General features: G+C 41.9%; 1 protein-coding gene across 12 annotated transcripts in view; it reads left to right on the plus strand.

The window, feature by feature from the left end:
* The window catches only part of ANKS1B (ankyrin repeat and sterile alpha motif domain containing 1B), a 749,199-nt gene that overhangs the window by 710,674 nt on the left and 20,357 nt on the right, over positions 1-18,168 (plus strand). For all 12 annotated transcript variants that reach the window (XM_074941834.1, XM_074941833.1, XM_074941831.1 and 9 more), the window contains 2 exons: positions 6,863-6,949; positions 12,408-12,545. In XM_074941834.1, the coding sequence (XP_074797935.1) occupies positions 6,863-6,949; positions 12,408-12,545 (225 nt within the window). The remainder of the gene's footprint in view (positions 1-6,862; positions 6,950-12,407; positions 12,546-18,168) is intronic.

Raw genomic sequence — 18,168 nt, forward strand, 5'->3', positions numbered from 1 at the left:
TCTGCAGAAAAGGACCTAGGGGTTACAGTGGACGAGAAGCTGGATATGAGTCAACAGTGTGCCCTTGTTGCCAAGAAGGCCAATGGCATTTTGGGATGTATAGGTAGGGGCATAGCGAGCAGATCGAGGGACGTGATCGTTCCCCTCTATTCGACACTGGTGAGGCCTCATCTGGAGTACTGTGTCCAGTTTTGGGCCCCACACTACAAGAAGTATGTGGAAAAATTGGAAAGAGTCCAGCGGAGGGCAACAAAAATTATTAGGGGACTGGAACACATGAGTTATGAGGAGAGGCTGAGGGAACTGGGGATGTTTAGTCTACGAAAGAGAAGAGTGAGGGGGGATTTGATAGCTGTTTTCAACTACCTGAAAGGGGGTTCCAAAGAGGATGGCTCTAGACTGTTCTCAGTGGTAGCAGATGACAGAACAAGGAGTAATGGTCTCAAGTTGCAGTGGGGGAAATTTAGGTTGGATATTAGGAAAAACTTTTTCACTCGGAGGGTGGTGAAACACTGGAATGCGTTACCTAGGGAGGTGGTGGAATCTCCTTCCTTAGAAGTTTTTAAGGTCAGGCTTGACAAAGCCCTGGCTGGGATGATTTAATTGGGGATCGGTCCTGCTTTGAGCAGGGGGTTGGACTAGATGACCTCCTGAGGTCCCTTCCAACCCTGATATTCTATGATTCTATGATTTTATGATTTAACAGTAATAATCAGTTATTGTGTTATTGTTATGCATAATTTGTTTCCATTTGTGCCCACACTGTGCTATGTCCTGTACAAATATAAAGGAAGTACAGTCCCTCCTGGTAAAAGATGAACAGATGAACAGCAGAGAACATACAAGTGGTCATAGTGGTGAATGACCATCTCATGGTAGTTTGAGGATTGATAACACAACGTTCTTTGAGTGTGTTTCAGTGTGGATCCCAGTGTAGGTGCTTCAGTGTCTCATGTGCATAAGATTGGATTCTTTTGAAAAACAACGTCCATTAGGGCCACATTTGTGCCCTGTCACTCCTCATGCTTCTATGTGAGGGTATTAAGGGTGAAGCAGTAATCACCATCCCTGAGTTCCTGCTTACCACTAATGGGAGAGAGATGAAACCCAGTGAGTGTCCGACCCACTATTTCTGAAACTAAATTGGTGAAAAAAATTATCTTCACCCTTTGTCTTTCCTTGTTGTCCTTGAATTGGGTGCGCTAAGTGTGTAGGCAACTGTGTGTAAGTACAAGAAAGAAGAGACACATACACCCTTTACAGCAGGGTGAGATGCTTTGCATCAACTGCCAGCCACAGGGTGGTCACCAAGCTGTCAAGGTTCAAATCCTGCCCATCCTGTGACAGACTCCCCTCATCGATGGGCACAGCCAGTGTTGCCTTTGCCGGGGGACAGCTCAGCATGCAGATAGTTTTCTTCCAGAACCCACAAGTCCAGAGATGGTTGACTTGTGACATTTGCTTAAGCAATCTATGTGAGTCACTTCAGACTCAGAAGAAATGAAAACTGAAGTGGAGTCGAAAGAGCAAACATCAATCAGCGCTTCCCCAAGCAGAAACCATATCCCAGAGTCAGTCAGAAAAGGGATGGCAACAAAGAGGACACTATCAAAGCCAGCACGGAGAACCTCAACACCAGAGCTGGCACATGTGCCCTGACACAGAAGGGTGATGCGAAGAGAAGAAGCCACATAGTGCATAAATATAGTTTCAACCACCACACAGGACCATCCTAGAAGGAAGATGTAAAAACATCACTCCATGGATTAAGCCTCCAAATCCTCCACAGAGTTGGGAACAGCGTGGAGGATTCCCAGTACAAACATCAACATATATACCAGTGCCGACAAGCTTTTTGGTCTAAGCTTCACAAATGCAGCTAGGATTGTTCTCCCCATCAACAAGAATACTTCAGCTGGGTAAGGAACTCTGGCAAACCCCAGCCACTCTTTGTCCCATGTCTAAAACAGGTGGAAAAAAGAAATACCAGATGATCTTAAAAGGCTTTGAACATTTTGATATTCATGCAAATCCAGGGTCCTTGGTAGTATCCACAGTCCAAGAGAAATCCAGGTTCTCAGAGGGCACATCTTAGGACAAAACAAAGGCAGCAGATTTGACTGCAGTGTTGAGAGCCACATCGGAGCTGATCCAAAGCCTCCCACTACTTTCGCAAACCACCTAACCTCTTTCCACCATGTTTGATCCACTACTACATCAGACAAATGGGTGTTAACAATGGGCAATGATGTCTACTGTGTTCGTTTCTACACCTTATCCCCATCCCTCTTCAGAGACCCATCTCACTGTTACAGAAAGAAGTGAACTTGTTGCTCCTTCTAGGAACCATAGAAGAGGGACCTAAGCATTACAGAGGAGAAGGCTTTTACTTCTGGTATTTCCTTATGCTAAAGTGGGGGAGGGACTTTGTGCTATCGTAGACCCAAGGAGAATGAGCAAATACATGCACTGCATCAGATTCAGAATGATAACGCTTGCCTCTTCATACCATCTCTGCAGACTCAGAACTCTTGTGGCTCTTGAGTTACATGACACATACCTCTATAAAACTATCTACCCGGCCCACCGGAAGTATCTGAGATTCACAGTGAGATCAAATCACTAGCAGTACAAGATGCTGCCATGTGGACCCTCTGTGGCACTGACAGTCTTCACAAAATGCCTAGTGGTGGTGGCAGAATTCCTGAGGAGATAGAGCATCCATGTCTACCCTTACATGGATGACTGTAAAGCAAGTTCCAGCAGGAAGTGGCAGTGAGCCTAGAATATGCTACCTCTCTGTTCACCCAGCTAGGTCTCCGACTGAAATATGAAAAATCATCTCTTACCTCATTACAGATAGAGCTGATAGGCACTATGATTGAATCCAGATTGCTGAGAGAGTACCTGCCAAAGACAGGTTTCTGTCACTGCAATCACAAACTTGCCTTGAAGTGTTAGGTCATATGTCAGAGTGTATATGTTTGACACTGTTTTGCCAGACTTCACCTTCAGTCCCTACAATTCTGACTCAGGTCCATTTACTGTCCATTGAGACACTGCAGTGATAGGAAGATCTCAGTGCTACCTCATGTCCTCACAGAGTTGATAGGGAGGATGGAACCCAAAAATCTGTGGGAGGTGGTACTGTTCTCATCCGCCTTCCCAACAAAGAGTGTGATCACAGAAACGTCTGGGGCAGGGTGATGTCACCTGGACCACCCACAAATGAATGGGACCTGGTCCCCAGGAGACATAGGACTTCACATAAACATCCTGGAACTCAGAGCTGTCAGGCTAACCAGTATAATGTTCCTACCTGTCCTCCAAAATTCCATAGTGCAGCTCCTGATGGGCAACATCTCCATGATGCCCTACATAAACAAGAAGCCAGTGCCCACTCATCACCCCTCTTCCTGGAAGCTATCAAACTTGACATGGTGCCACCAACATGGGAGAACCCTGTTGGCTCTTCACCTCTCAGGAGTCAGCAATGACCTGGCAGACTTCCTGAGCAAACAATTGTGACCAATCATGAGTGGTCCCTGCAGAGGTCCATCAAAGCCAATATTCCATTGGAGGAGGGGGTCCCACTATAAACCTATCAAAGACAATACCAAGCGCCAGAATTTTTGTTCTAGAGGGGGCATGAACCTGGGGTCATTGCCAGATGCCTTTCTTCTGCAATGGAATCCAGGCCTCCATTTGCCTTTCCACCAACTTTCCTGATCCCCAGGTGATTTCCAACATCAAAAGAAACAAACCCACAGTAAATCTCATCATTCTCCCTACTGGCCAATAGCTGACTGACTTAAAGATGCCCATGCACCCTTTGATTCAGCTCCAAAACTGCCCGATTCTGATGTCACAGCACCACAGTCAGATAGTCCAACCAGACTCAAAGTCCCTTTACCAAATAGCCTGAATGTTGGCTGGTTAAGTACCACGGACAGGGAGTGCTATAGGCAAGTCCCAGAAATCCTGATATAGACAAGGAAAACATCCACCAGAGGGACTTATTTGTCAAAATGGAAGAGGTTCTTGATATGCAGGGCCAGCATGGCTTGGACCCTCTGCACGCTTCAATACCAAAGCGCCTAGACTGTTTGCAGCATCTGAAACAGTCTGACCTTTCATTCAGCTCCACTGAGGTTCATCTAATAGCAATATCAGTTTGCCATCCACCTGTGCAGTCATGTTCCATCTTTCACCCAGAGCTATCAGAATTCATCAAGGGCCTGTTACATACTTACTCACTGGTCAAAAGAACCTGCTCCTACTTACCTCTCAAGGCTTTCAGGATGCTCCTTACTTCATCTCACTCTGAAGACAGTCCTTATGGCTCACCCTCTTATCAGAACATTTCATAGGATAAGGTGGTGCTGAAACCCAGGCTCATCCCCAAGGTGGTGTCAGAATTCCATCTGAATCAACCAATCAATCTGCGTGACTTCTTCCTGAAACCCCCCAATTTTTAAAATCTGCAAGGCGGCAATGTAGAGTAACCCACTGACATTCATCAAATGCTGTGCCCTGGACTAGACGGCCAAGGCAGAGGCCCAGTTCAGGAGAGTGGTACTACAATCTCTGACTAATGCAGCTGATGCTACTCTTCCCTCCATCCAGAGGGAGTACTGCTTGCCAGTCACCTATCATGGGATTTATGCTGCTATCCTCAAAGAAGAAAGGATGGTTATTTACCCTACACTAACTGTGGTTCTTTGAGATGATGATATCAGTCTGGATCTTATAATCTGCCCTTCATCCCCACTTTCAGAATCCTCAGTGAACACAGGCTTCAAATTGCAAGAGAACTGAGGGAGAGTCATGGCCACTCCACCCTTTGTGCCTTCCTGTTGGAACATGAGGATGCACAGGGCCCATGCATAGCCCTGACAAATGCTGGTATTCAAAAGAATCCAATCTTGCGCACATGAGGCATATGGGCATCTATAGTGGACTCCACACTGACATCATCTCAAAGAACCACAGTTACTGTAGAGTAAATAACAGTCATTCTTTTTGTTATTGTTGCTTTTCTTTAGAAATAATCTATCCCCTGTTATCTCTCAACCTTGACATGGAGATCAGCTAGTTTATGCAGGTGTTACATAGAATTGGCTCCTCAGGGAGGATTTAAATGCAGATAGTGGCCTTGCAGACCAGATCTGAGTGGGGGTGTTCCATCCCTAGGGGGTGGTACGGAAGAAGGCCAAAGGACTAATGAAGTGGAGTAATGACATGTAAAAGCTGGCATCACTGGCAGAGTAAAGGGGATGGAGGGGAAGGGAGTGACATTGAAATGCCAGGATGGAAAAATAGGGTGGGCAGAACTATGCAGGGTTTCGAAGGCAAGGACATAAAGGTTGAACTTGAAGGGAGTCCTGTGGAGAGACTGAAAGAGATGATGGTGTGATTGGACCAATGGACAGAGAAGATTAATTTAGTGGGTGTGCTTTATATGGATTAGGAGAGAGTGGATAGTGTTGTTAGGAAGGCCAGACAGGAGGCAGTTAAATTAATTAAGATAAGAGACAGAGTCCCTGAACAAAAGATTTTGCTGTAGGGGTAGAAAGAAAAGGATGGAAGTTAGAAGCTGGGTTGCTAGATGATTAAATCTGTGTTGTCATGTTTATGAATATTTTGTCTGGAACTGGGTGTATTGCTTGCTATTCTGATAGCTGGACATACAGAAGCTTTCATAAATTCACTGTCACGCGTTCTGTGAACTGTCACTGAATTTTATGAAGAAGCTCATATTTGACATCTTTTTCACACACACACTCCATAGGCATCAGTACTCTGTTTTCCATGCTCAAGAGAAATGCGGATGGAATTAGTACCTTAATGCAGATTTTGCTACATTCTCTGAAATTTCCATTTACTCTTTCCTTTTTTTAAAAAAAAGGAACGTTTTTAGCCCTTCTAGTTACAAGAATCTTTATCCAGTATAGATTGTCTTGTTCAGTCTGCCACCATTAATAAGAGAGATGCAACCACACATGCGCACGCGCACACACACCAAATATATATAGGGGTTAACTATGAAACTTGATTAGCACAAACATAATTGCAGAATCTGGTTGGCTATTTGGTTTTGAATTACATGTTGTCACAAATGTCTAATTCTGTTTGAGTCCTGAGGGAGCAGGATCCAATTAGAAGATCTGATCATTGGCCCTGTCCTTCAAGCTCATGATTATTTTGCTGTCTACTGTTAACTCTACTTTTTTCTCAGGCACATTATTTCCAGATACAGCAGCTATTCCATAGTTTAGATCTGTGCTGATGATCTTATATATATGATACTCCATAAATATTGGATTTCATCTTACTTAGTTGCTCTAATAACCTGTTTAGGTTACTTTGCAGTTTGGATCTCTCTCACTGTTTAATCTCTCTGATTTTGGTGTTATCTCCATATTTGATTGCAGTTGAATTTGTTTTCCTGTCCAAAAAATAGATCACTGATCCCACTTTATATTTTTCCCCATTTGTAGAGCTCACAATGAATGAATACTCTCTGAACCCTATTTACCAACCAACTACTAATCCATACTACAATAGTTTTATATGGTAGAGTTTTGGCCCTACTTGTATTTCACCTTACTAAAGTGCAGATGTATCCATTGCATTCCTTTTCTCTAGCAAATCAATATGTGTGTTGTAGGCTGTGTTGGCAGCTGTTTCACAAGCCCAAAGCATAATAAAGAGAAAGAGACAAATATTTAAATTTAAATTTTGTTTTACTTTAATTCACATATATTTTTCCATCAGGAGAAAAAGAAGAGAAAAAATTGAACAGGCTACACTCGCCAGTGCAGAACAAACTATTCTAACAGCTGTCTCATTTTTATTTCAGAAGTCTACAGAGCAAATGAAGAAAGTCCCTACTATTGTTCTATCAGTCTCTTACAAGGGAGTCAAATTTATTGATGCAACAAATAAGGTATGTGTAATTTTTGGTCATAAGATTTTATTCCTCATTGTGCTAGATAGCTTATCTAGTAAAAGCCACATGGGGATTAGGGCTTGAATTTCAAGTCCTCCGCCCTCTTTTTTTTTTCTCTCCTACCCTGAACAGACAAAGTACCTCTCTCGCACTCCAGAAACCCACTCTTGTGGACAAATAGAGCAGTTCTGGAGGGAATTCTGCCCAGTCTTCCCTCATCAAAGGGAAGCTCATCACAAGAAGGGTTTGGCAGGATGCCCCTCCTCACCTGGACAAAATCCCCCAACCTATTTTCCTTTTACAGTACATTATGCGGAAAAGTATGTGTTCCTTGCTTTTCAAAACACAAAATATCCCATATGGGGGCTTTCCCCACCCCCCTGTAAGTGTAGTAAAATTGTGTGGTTTTATACAAGACCCAGCACAGCAAAGGTCAAGAGGTATGAGACGAGTATAATCGCCTTCCAGCTTCCAACCATTTTAAGGGAGTGTTATAGGTTGTGCCTGCCCTTTAGTGCCTCCTTCTGGCCAAGTGTGGGTCTGCGGAGTGTGCCTCAGTTTCGCCTTAACTTAGACCCCCCTTAAAAAGTCAACACAGGCCAGATATACAGAACTTGCCCCCTTTGGGGGTATAATTTAGTACTTCCAGCCTGAAGTCTTTCAAAAAGAAAACTCAGCTGGGCTCACTTCTGCCTCCCTGATGGTCTGGAGTTTGGCTTCTCCTGCTGTCTTCCCCCCATTGACTCAGGAGCCTCTTTACTCCTTGCAGGCATCTGCCAAATACTTTAATCTGTCTCCCCTTTCCTGAGACCCAGGTACCTTCCCTTAGGCTCAACTGGACAGCAGATAATCAGTGCAGGTCACTGGACCCTGCGCCCTTTCTTGCAGGGGCCAGTCACCCTGTGACAGGGGGTTTACAGGTATTTGCACTCTGTCTTCCTGAACTGCAGCAGCCTCTTCACAATCACTATGAGTCTCCTAATTTCTTCATTCTACTGTGTACCAGGGCATCTGGTGTTTGTTTAGGGTTCTTTTCTCCTATTAGATCTGCAATGTTATAAACCACAGCACAGACAGAAAGACAGAAGAACGTAGTGCTGGAAAGTATGATGATTTCTTGCTCAGCTAAAATAAAATTTGCAAACTTCCTAGGGGGTATAAAATGTACTATTTTATAAAAGACTCTTTCTTCTCTTGACCTCTAAGATGTCAAGAAACGCTAATTATATTATTAATTATATATATTATATATATATATATTAATATATTATACTATTAATTATTCATGTGAATGACAAAACATTTTTGTTGTTGCTTAGTTTCGTATGTGTGACTGCCTATCTGACCAGGTTGCTAGAGTTTATGACTGCTTTGCATTGCTAAGCAGCCTGGCTACAGTGGAGAATTGGCCCATATACTATCCTGTTATCCCTCAACCTTGCCATTGCCAATCACTTTATGTAGGTATTGAATTAGAAGTGGGTCTTCAGAAAGGATTTGAATGTGGACAGAATAGTGGTCTTGTGGACCAATTCAAGAAGGCTGTTTCATAGATTCTAAAGCCAGAACGGACCATTGTGATCATTTAGTTTGACCTCCTGCATAACACAGGCCAGAGAACTTCCCCCAAATAATTCCTAGAGCAGATCTTCACTTTTAGAAGAACAACCAATTGTGATATAAAAATTGCTTGCATAGAGGGGTGTGCGAAAAGACCAGAGCTAGTTATGCAAGAAATAAATTAATAGCATGTCAAGGTTGGCATCACTGGCAGAGAAGAGGGCCCAAGAATTTCTTTCAATTCTTTAAAAGCGGCAAAGAGTCCTGTGGCACCTTATAGGTGGGTGACGAAAGCTTATGCTCCAGTACGTCTGTTAGTCTATAAGGTGCCACAGGACTCTTTACCACTTTTACAGATCCAGACTAACACAGCTACCCCTCTGATACTTTCAATTCTTTGTGTTCCATCAGGGTCAAAACTGATTTTTCACCTCTCCCTCCTTTCTTTTGGAGGAAGTTGGCAAATTTTATGTTTGTAAGCCTTCTACACTGAACTCTTACATGCTAGAGTGCAATAATTTTTCTGTTTTTCTGTTTTGGCTAGAAAGATAAGTAATGCCTCAGTCCTATCCAGTTTCTCAAACAGTAGAATATCTTCTCACACTTATGAAATCTGGACTGCATTTCCCTGCTGTAAAAGTCCATGTAGCAACCTGCCACTCTCCTATGGCCATTGCTTCCATCTCTGCCCATCTGTGTGCTCTATCCATTTCCCACAAATAAGTGTGTGGTACCTCCATGCTAGTGCTAACCTGGTTTGCCTCCAGATAAGCCTGCAGCTGATGGCTCCTATTATTTATCAATAAATTATAGAATATTTAGTGGCCATAACAGCTACTAGTCATGTACATGAAAACCCAGCTCTCATGGTTGTTCCTCGTTTACACTATGTCATCAGAATAAGTTGTACTTATCCCAAGATCCTTCCCAGAGTCGTGTCTGATTCCCACTTAAATCAAACCAATATCTTTCCTTTATTCTTTCCAGTGCCTCGTAACATGCCTGGTAGAGCCAAATTTCTTAACTTGGATATTCAAATGTTAGAGTTGTTTCTTTGACAGGACTAAATGTTTTCATAAATCACATTTGCGGGCTTAGCTATTTCAGACTAAAGACTATGTAAATGAATAAAACTTTGTACTCTATGTTGTTATGACAAGGCAGGGGTTTAGATAGCAGAAGGACTCACAACTCATTACACCAGAGCTATATCAATGGCTATTTGGCATTTGAGTCATACTTTGACTCAGCACACTGTTGAGGCCTGATGCAATGCTAGTTTAGAAAGAGCACTGTTTAGCTTTCTTTATAGTTGATCACATCTCGTTCCCTACTTTCTGGAGGATTTGTGCTGCTAGGTCATCTCCCAAGAATGTGGGGCCAGCTGAGACAATTCAGGGAGGAGAAGGGAAGGTTGCTTTCCAGTAACTAGAGCTCTCTAAAGGTATTCCTTAGCAGAGCCATGCTCAGCTTCCTTTCTTCGTTGCCTTTTCAGAGTTTGCTGAGAATTTTTGTAGCCCAGGAACTGAATGGCATTTTGTAGATGGGACCTTTCATACCGCCTTAGAATCTTTGGCCAGTGCCATAGGTGTGCACCTCAGAACAGCAAACTGGTTTATAATGGTTTCAATGCCTACACAGTAAGGGTACGGTTCTGCTGTGGCAGTGTCCCAAGGGAACTCTAGGTCGTTGCAGGCAACTCCTTATGGAGGGAGAGGACTTTGTACAAAAACTAGATAAAGTGAAACTCAGCTGTTTGGTTTGGACCATGGAAATTCATGGACCTTCTTTCTTTCTTTCCAAAAATCTCAGTATAGATAAATGGCAAAAACCATGAGATTTCAAGTTAAAATGCTGCAAAAGACTCTCATGAGTTTCAACTAGTTTCAAAACACAAAGCTCTAAACCAGTGCAGGTTTACTCAGTGCTGAGTCCAGGGTCACTTGAGAGCTTCACAAAGGTTAGCAAAACTTTCAGTGAGCTGAACCTGTTTTCAAGCATATAGCACACTTGAAACCAGATGAGTATTATGTGGCTCCTTGTTTGGGGGTAAATATTTCACATAGTTTTAATATCTTTTGAGCAATAATCCCTTTTCATCTGTAATGCAACATTGGTAACACATCATGATCATATGGTAATGTATTACAGTTTTATTTGTAGGAAGCTAAAACCTTGCTTTTTAGTATCATTTTAATTCTGATAAAAATCTTTGTCTACGCCAACAGTTCTCAAACTGAGAACAAAAGAAATATAAAGAAAACCATATTATTGTGTTTTGCCTAAAGCAACATAAAATCAAATGAACAATAAATATAATTAAGTATGAAGATTTCAACAAATGGGTGTCCATTAAGGCATAATAATTGCTCATTGTCATTTGGTATGAGTAATACATTATACAGAAATAGAAATCAAATAATATGCTACAACAGTTTAAGATTAAGAGGATTATTTTGTGTCTTCAGTTACAATTTCCTTATTTTGGATTTTTGCATAATTTGAATATTAAAAAGTGTTGGAATGCTGCCCTTTTATCCAGAGTTTACTCACTCATTATTTCCTCAATTAGATATTAATAGGCCTTTCAGAAAACTTGCCAAGTATGCAAGTATATCTTGGCAGGTTAGAAGAAGACAGAGGAGAGTGATTCAAATGACCGAGTTACATATAATCTCCCCTCCAAAAAAAGAGAGATCCTCAAAGAATGCTTTTAATTTGCACAGATGTTACTGACACAACATTTAGCCATAGATCTCACTGACTGTGACATTAGACATCATATATGTTATGATAATACTGTATGCTTAGTGCCAAAAAGCAGTGAGTAGCAGCACTATAGTATTTTGATCGAGTAGAGATGTCATACTGCAGACAGGAATATTCTATGTTTGTGGAAATACAGTAGCCACATTGAATAAGGCTATGATTTAGGAAAGCACTTACCCATGTGGTGAAGACCATCCTTATTCGTTGACTCACTTTGAGCATGTGCCTTTGCTGAAATCGAGGCTTAAATCTATGACCATAATTCAGCCTCCTCTTTGGCTTCCTGGGTCCTCTGGCCTAAACAAGGTAAATATGCAGCAGTATTTTTACATAGGCAAACATTTATTATTTTCTCCAAAGCTTTAGACAAAGTCGTCTTTTTGTACATCAGGCAGACATGTCTTGTCTTTGCCTCAGTACCATTCTGGAGTTTAATTTGGCCATTACATAAGTGTCCTGGCAGTAAATTGAGCTATATTGCCACATCTTTCCAAAGTAATCCTTTTCCTGAAACCCCTTTAACAGCTCCATGCTTACACATTGATGAGTATTGTTCATTCTGTTTGAGGTGGAAGAGTCAGATTGAATTTTTTCAAACTGTGCATGCAAAGATCCAGAGAATGCACCTGCACTGTCCTACCTTTTCCCATCTACCTGTGGGCTGCAGTGGTACTGATTGTTAGAACAGAAACAGCAGCATCAATGGGCATAGAAGTAGAAAATTAATAGTCTATTATAGTTATTCTCTCAGCTCTGTCCCATGAAAGATGCCTCTCTGTCACAGGATACCGTGTAAATTGTACAGTGCTCTCATGTGAAAAGCAACACAGAACTGGAGGAAAACTCCAGGATTTTGCAGTTTCCTGTAGGATTCACTATTGATGACAGATAATATTTTGGATACTGTTGGAAGGTCCAGAATTCAATGGTCTGTGTAAGAAGCTGAACATGTGGTGTTTTAATCACATTGTAATTAAAAGACATAGTACCTTTGAAATATTTTAGTACAGAGGATGACTATAGCCTTAAAATGCTAAAAACAGATTAAGTTATTATATAAGGGGCATCTACACTTAATTCCTGTGTTGACTGAAAAATAGTGATACTTTGGTTCTTTTTTTAACAGAATATTATTGCTGAACATGAAATCCGCAACATTTCCTGTGCTGCACAAGACCCTGAAGACCTCTCGACGTTTGCATACATCACTAAAGACTTGAAGACTAATCACCACTACTGCCATGTATTTACTGCATTTGATGTGGTCAGTTTACGGAAACTGTTTCATTTGACAATTTCCTTTATAAATCATTTTCATTAAAAATTATCAGCATAAAATTAGTAATAGTAAATATTACATATATTGAAAAGGCTTAGAAAGAGCCAGGTAGGTGATGAAATGACACCACTGCAGGATTACAAAGCATTTCTCTAAGATATTAGCTCATTTCCCCTCATTCCTCTATGGAATAATTTTTTGTCTACAACAAGTTTGTTCTTGTTTCTCAGCTGTTGATTGTAACTATCAGGTTTGGCACACAGCTTTCTCCAAAGCTATGTAATACATACAGTTCCTTTAACTGGCTGCTATGGTAGTGGCTCATAAAAGTTCTTTACAAAAAGTTTGGTTACCCCTTCTGAAATCTCAGGGCACTACAAAGAAGTAAAAATCAAAATACTTTCAAACTCTGATCTATTTCCATGAAAACAACAACATATTGCACAATTGGACTGATGTACTTTATGCTTTTTGGGCTTATCCAACAAGCAGTCGAATAATTTGGCTCCATCCAAGAACGCACATAAGCTTAACTTGAAGCATGTGAGTAGTCCCATTGAAGCCAATGGCACTGCAAATCCTGGAAATGAATGCATGACTGAGCAAATGGTGTTGACAGGAGGGCTTTGGCTTCCTTGGCCCTGGGGTGCTGCTCCAGGAAGGAGAACTGCTGGAGGGAGATGGTCTAACGTGTGCATCTTCACACACTGACTCACAACCTAGTGAGGAGGGCTTTAAACTAGGTTCAAAATGGGGAAGTAACAAAAGCTCACATATAGGTATTAAAAAAGACTACCTTAACAGAGGGCTAAATGTTGGGCGGGAAAAGGAAAATTACAATAGGGACATAGGAGCATCAATAGGGATATCAGTGGGAGAATCTGCTCAACTTCTTAGGTGTCTGTACACAAATACAAGGAAAATGGGGAATAAACAGGAAGAACTGGAAGTATTAGTCCATAAGATAAATTATGATTTAATGGCATCACAGACATTTGGTGGGATAAATCTCATGACTGGAATATTTGTATAGAGGGGTATAGTTTGTTAAGCAAGGACAGGCGGTGAAAAAGGAAGGAAGTGTTGCATTATTGTAGCAAAGTGAGACTCTCCGGTGGAGCTCCTCCTGCTGGTCGTCTGGGAATTAGCTCTTTTTCCAGTGTACAGAGTGCCCTCTGCAGGCCGATGTCTCGCCTGCCACTGGCCCCATGTGCCTCCCGGATCCCAGTGCCCTTTACCTCAGGGTTCTGCCCTCTGCAGTACCCCTGCTCTGGGTCTCCCCTCCCAGGAGAACACCCACCCCTCTAAGCCCACCTTGCCTCAGTGGCTACTGCCAGTCATCATCTAGCCCCCGCTCACTGGGGCAGACTGCAGTGTAATGGCCACTCATCATTGGCAAAGAGGTTGGACCTGCTGCCTTTGCCTATCCTCAGGCTGCCCCTATGCAGCCCCACTACCTTTTGGCCTTAAACAAGGCCTGCAGCCTGGGGGTTTACCAGGCTGGAGCTCCCCTGCTCCCTTTGCCCTTCCCTAGCACTGCTCCGCTTCCGGTATCTTGCTCCCAGGCAGCTAGCTCTTCCCACTCCAGAGCTAGAGTGAGTCTCCTTCAGCTCCCGGCCATCAGCTCTCTTATCAGGGCCAACTGGGCTGGCCATAGCTGTGGTCAGCCACTCCCTTACCTGCTCTTTTTCCTTGTTCTGCTGGAGTGGGGCAGCCGCCCCACTACAATTATACATTAAGAATAGACACACTTGTTCTGAGATTCAGAAGGAGGTGAGAGGCAGAGCAGCTGAAAGTCTCTGGGTTGAAGATAAAAGAGGAAAAACAGGACTGACATCGTGGTACAGGTCTTCAGACAACCAAATCAGGAGGAGGAGGTGGATGATGCATTTCTATAACAAATAACAGAAATATCTAAAACAGAAGACCTGGTATTAATGGGAGACTTTGACTACACAGAATCTGTTGGAAAAGTAACGTAGTAAAACACAAAATGTCCAGTAAGTAAGCTCTTGGACTGTAGTGGGGACAACCTTTTGTTTCAGAAGGTGGAGGAGGTAACCGGAGAACAACCATTTTAGATTTGATGCTAACTGACAGGGAGGAATTGGTTGTTAATCCTAAAGTGGAAGGCAATTTGGGTGAAAATGATCATGAAATGCTAGATTTCATGATTCTAAGGAAATGAAGGAGTGACAGCAGCAGAATAAGGACAATGGACTTCAAAAAGGCAGACTCAGAGAACTGGTAGGTTAGGTCCCATGGGAAGGAAATATAAGGGGAAAAGAATTCAGGAGAGCTGGCAGTTTCAAAGAGACTATATTAACGGCGCAACAGCAAACTGTCCCAGGGTGAAGGAGAGATGATAAGGCTAGTTAAGAGGCTGATATGGCTCCATCAGGAGTTCTTTAATGACCTGAAAATCAAAAAGGAATCCTATAAAAAGTGTAAACAAGGACAAATTGCTACGGATGAGTACAAAAGAATAGCATAAACATACAGGGACAGCATCAGAAAGGCTAAGGCACAAAATGAGTTAACCTCGAAAGGGACATAAAAGCCAAGAAGAAGAGATTCTATAATTAGTAGCAAAAGAAAGATGAAGGAAAGTGTAGGTTCTCTATTTAGCAGGGAAGAAGAACTAATAATGGACGACATCAAGAGGGCTAAGGTATTTAATGCCTATTTTGCTTCAGTCTTTACTAAAAAGGTTAAGGGTGACCAGATACTTAACACAATTAATATTAACAATAAGGGGGGCAGTAACACAAGCCAAAATAGGGATAGGACGGATTAAAGAATATTCAGATAAATTAGCTGTTTTGATGGCAATAGGACCTGATGAAAATCACCCTAGCATAATTAAGGACTTAGCTGAAGCAATCTCGGAACCGTTAGCAAATATCTTCAAGAATTCATGGAGGATGGGTGAGGTCCCAGAGGACTGAAGAAGGGCAAACATAGTATCTGTCTTTAAAAGGGGGAACAAAGATAACCCAGGGAATTATAGACCAATCAGCCAGACTTCAATACCTGAAAAGGTACTGGAACAAATTATTAAACCATAAATTTGTAAGCACCTAGAGGCTAATAGGGTTATAAGTAGTAGCCAACATGGATTTGTCAAGAACAAATTATGTCAAACTAGCCTAATTTCCTCCTTTGACAGGATTACTGGCCTAGTAGATGGAGGGGAACCTATAGATGTGATATATCTTGAATTTTTTGTAAGCCTTTTGATACAGTCCCACATGACAGTCTAATAAGAAAACCAGGAAAATGTAGTCTAGAATAGATTAAATTACTATAAAATGGGTGCAGAACTGGTTGAAAGACCATATTCAAAGAGTAATTAGCTGTCAAAGTGGGGGGTGTATCTAGCGGGGTCCTGCAGGGATCTTTCCTGGGTCCCATACTGGGTCAATATTTTCATTAACAACTTTGATTATGGAGTGGTGAGTATGATTATAATATTTGCAAATGACACAAGCAGAGTGGGCCTGCTCAGACTTTGGAGGACAGGATTAGAATTCAAAACAAATTGGAGAATTGGTCTGAAATCAATAATATGAAATTCAGCAAAGACAAGTGCAAAATACTGTACTTAGGGGTGAAAAAATCTAATGCACAACTATAAAATGCAAAATAAGTAGCTAGATAGTACTACTGCTGAAAAGGATCTGGGAGTTGTAGTAGATAACAAATTGAATTAGAGTCAACAATGTGATGCAGTTGCTAAAAAGGCTAATATAATTCAGGGGTATATTAATAGAAACGTTGTATGTAAGTCACCAGAGGTCATTGTCCCGCTCCACTTGGCACAAGTGGAGAACTGTGTCTGGTTTTTGTGTACCACCCTTGAGAAAAGGTGTTGATAAATTGGAGAGAGTCCAGAGACCTACAAAAATGATAAAAAGTTTAGAAAACTTGACCTCTGAGAGAAGGTTAAAAAAAAACTGGGCATGTTTAACCTTGAAAAAAAGAAGACCCAGGGAGAGGAGGTAAAAGTCTTCCGATACGTTAAGGTCTGTTATAAAGAGGGAGATCAATTGTTCCCTAAAGAGATGACCAGAAGTAATGGCCTTACGCTACTTCAAGAATGATTTAGGTTAGATAAATATTAGGACAAACTTTCTAACTGTAACCATACTTAAGCACTGGAATAGGCTGCGAAGGAAGGTTGTGGAATTCCGGTCGTTGGAGGTTTTTAAGAACAGGTTAGACAAAGACCTGCCAAGGATGCTGTAGATAGACTTGGTCCTGCCTCAGTGCAAGAGACTGGACTAGATGACCTCTTGAGGTCCCTTCCAGCCCTACATTTCTATGATTGTGTGTGTTTAAGAGTTTTCCTGTATTGGGCCAGAGTGCTCAAAAATAAGTTGCTTGATCTTGCAATATTCTAAAAGTTATATGCTTAGATTTTTACAGTGTGTTCAATTAATTACACACTAGAAAAGCTGAGGGTATAAAACTTTCTTTGCTAATATATGCAATGACATGAAAATGTTTGTATCACATGTTTACATTTACTTTGATAAAATATATTCTATATTTAAAGAGATCGCATAGATATCTGAACTACAAGGCTATACACCTCTCAAGAGATCCTGAGGACACCACGGTAACTAGCTACCACAGTGAATCTCAAGTGGTTTGTAAACTCGTCAGAAAAAAATGGTTACTAACTTTTCCATATCTGTTGTTCTTAGAGATGTGTTGCACATGTCCATTCCAATGTAGGTGTGTGCGTGCCCCAAGCACAGTAGCCAGAAATTTTTTCCATCAGTGGTACCCATAGGAGTGGCTCTGGCACCCTCTGGTGCCACACACTCATAGCGCTGGTATAAAGGGTCCAGCCGACCCCACACCTCCTTGGTTCCTTCTTTCCGGCCAATTCCAATAAATAGGGGTAGGAGTACTGGAATGGACATGTGCAATGCATCTTGAAAAACAGTTACAGAAAGGTTTGTAACTGTTTTTTCTTCAAGTGATTGCACATGTCCATTCCAATGTAGGTGACTCCCAAGCAGTTACAAAGGAGGTGGGATCGGAGTTCATGGACGTGCTGATTGTAAAACAGCTCGAGCGAAACTGGCATTGTCCCTAGCCTGTTGAGTAATGGCGTGATGACTAGAGAACATATGCACTGATGACCAAGTCACCGCTCTGCAAATGTCCTGAGTAGGACTTAAGCCAGGAATGCTGATGATGCCTGCGCTCTCATGGAGTGGGTAGTCAGGATAGCTGGTGGCAGAACACCTGCCTGCTCATAACACGTATGAATGAATAATATGATCCACAACAAAAGTCTCTGAGCTGAGATAGGTAGACCTTTCATCCTTTCAGCAATCGCTATGAAGAGTTGGGTAGATCTATAGAATGGTTTTGACCTCTTTAAGGAACACTTGGGCACATCTAATGTCCAGTGTGAAGATGTTCCTCCCTAATCTCATGTGACTTTGGGTAGAAGACAGGTAGGAAGATTGCCTGATTACTGTGAAATTGGGAAACCACCTTCAGGAGGAAGCTGGGGTGAAGACGCAGCTGCACCTTATCCTTAAAGTAAACTGTGCATGGAGATCCGACGTGAGGGCGTAGATCTCCGAGA

Source organism: Natator depressus, chromosome 1 (genome assembly GCF_965152275.1).
Source record: "Natator depressus isolate rNatDep1 chromosome 1, rNatDep2.hap1, whole genome shotgun sequence".
In the NCBI taxonomy this organism is placed as follows: Eukaryota; Metazoa; Chordata; order Testudines; family Cheloniidae; genus Natator; species Natator depressus.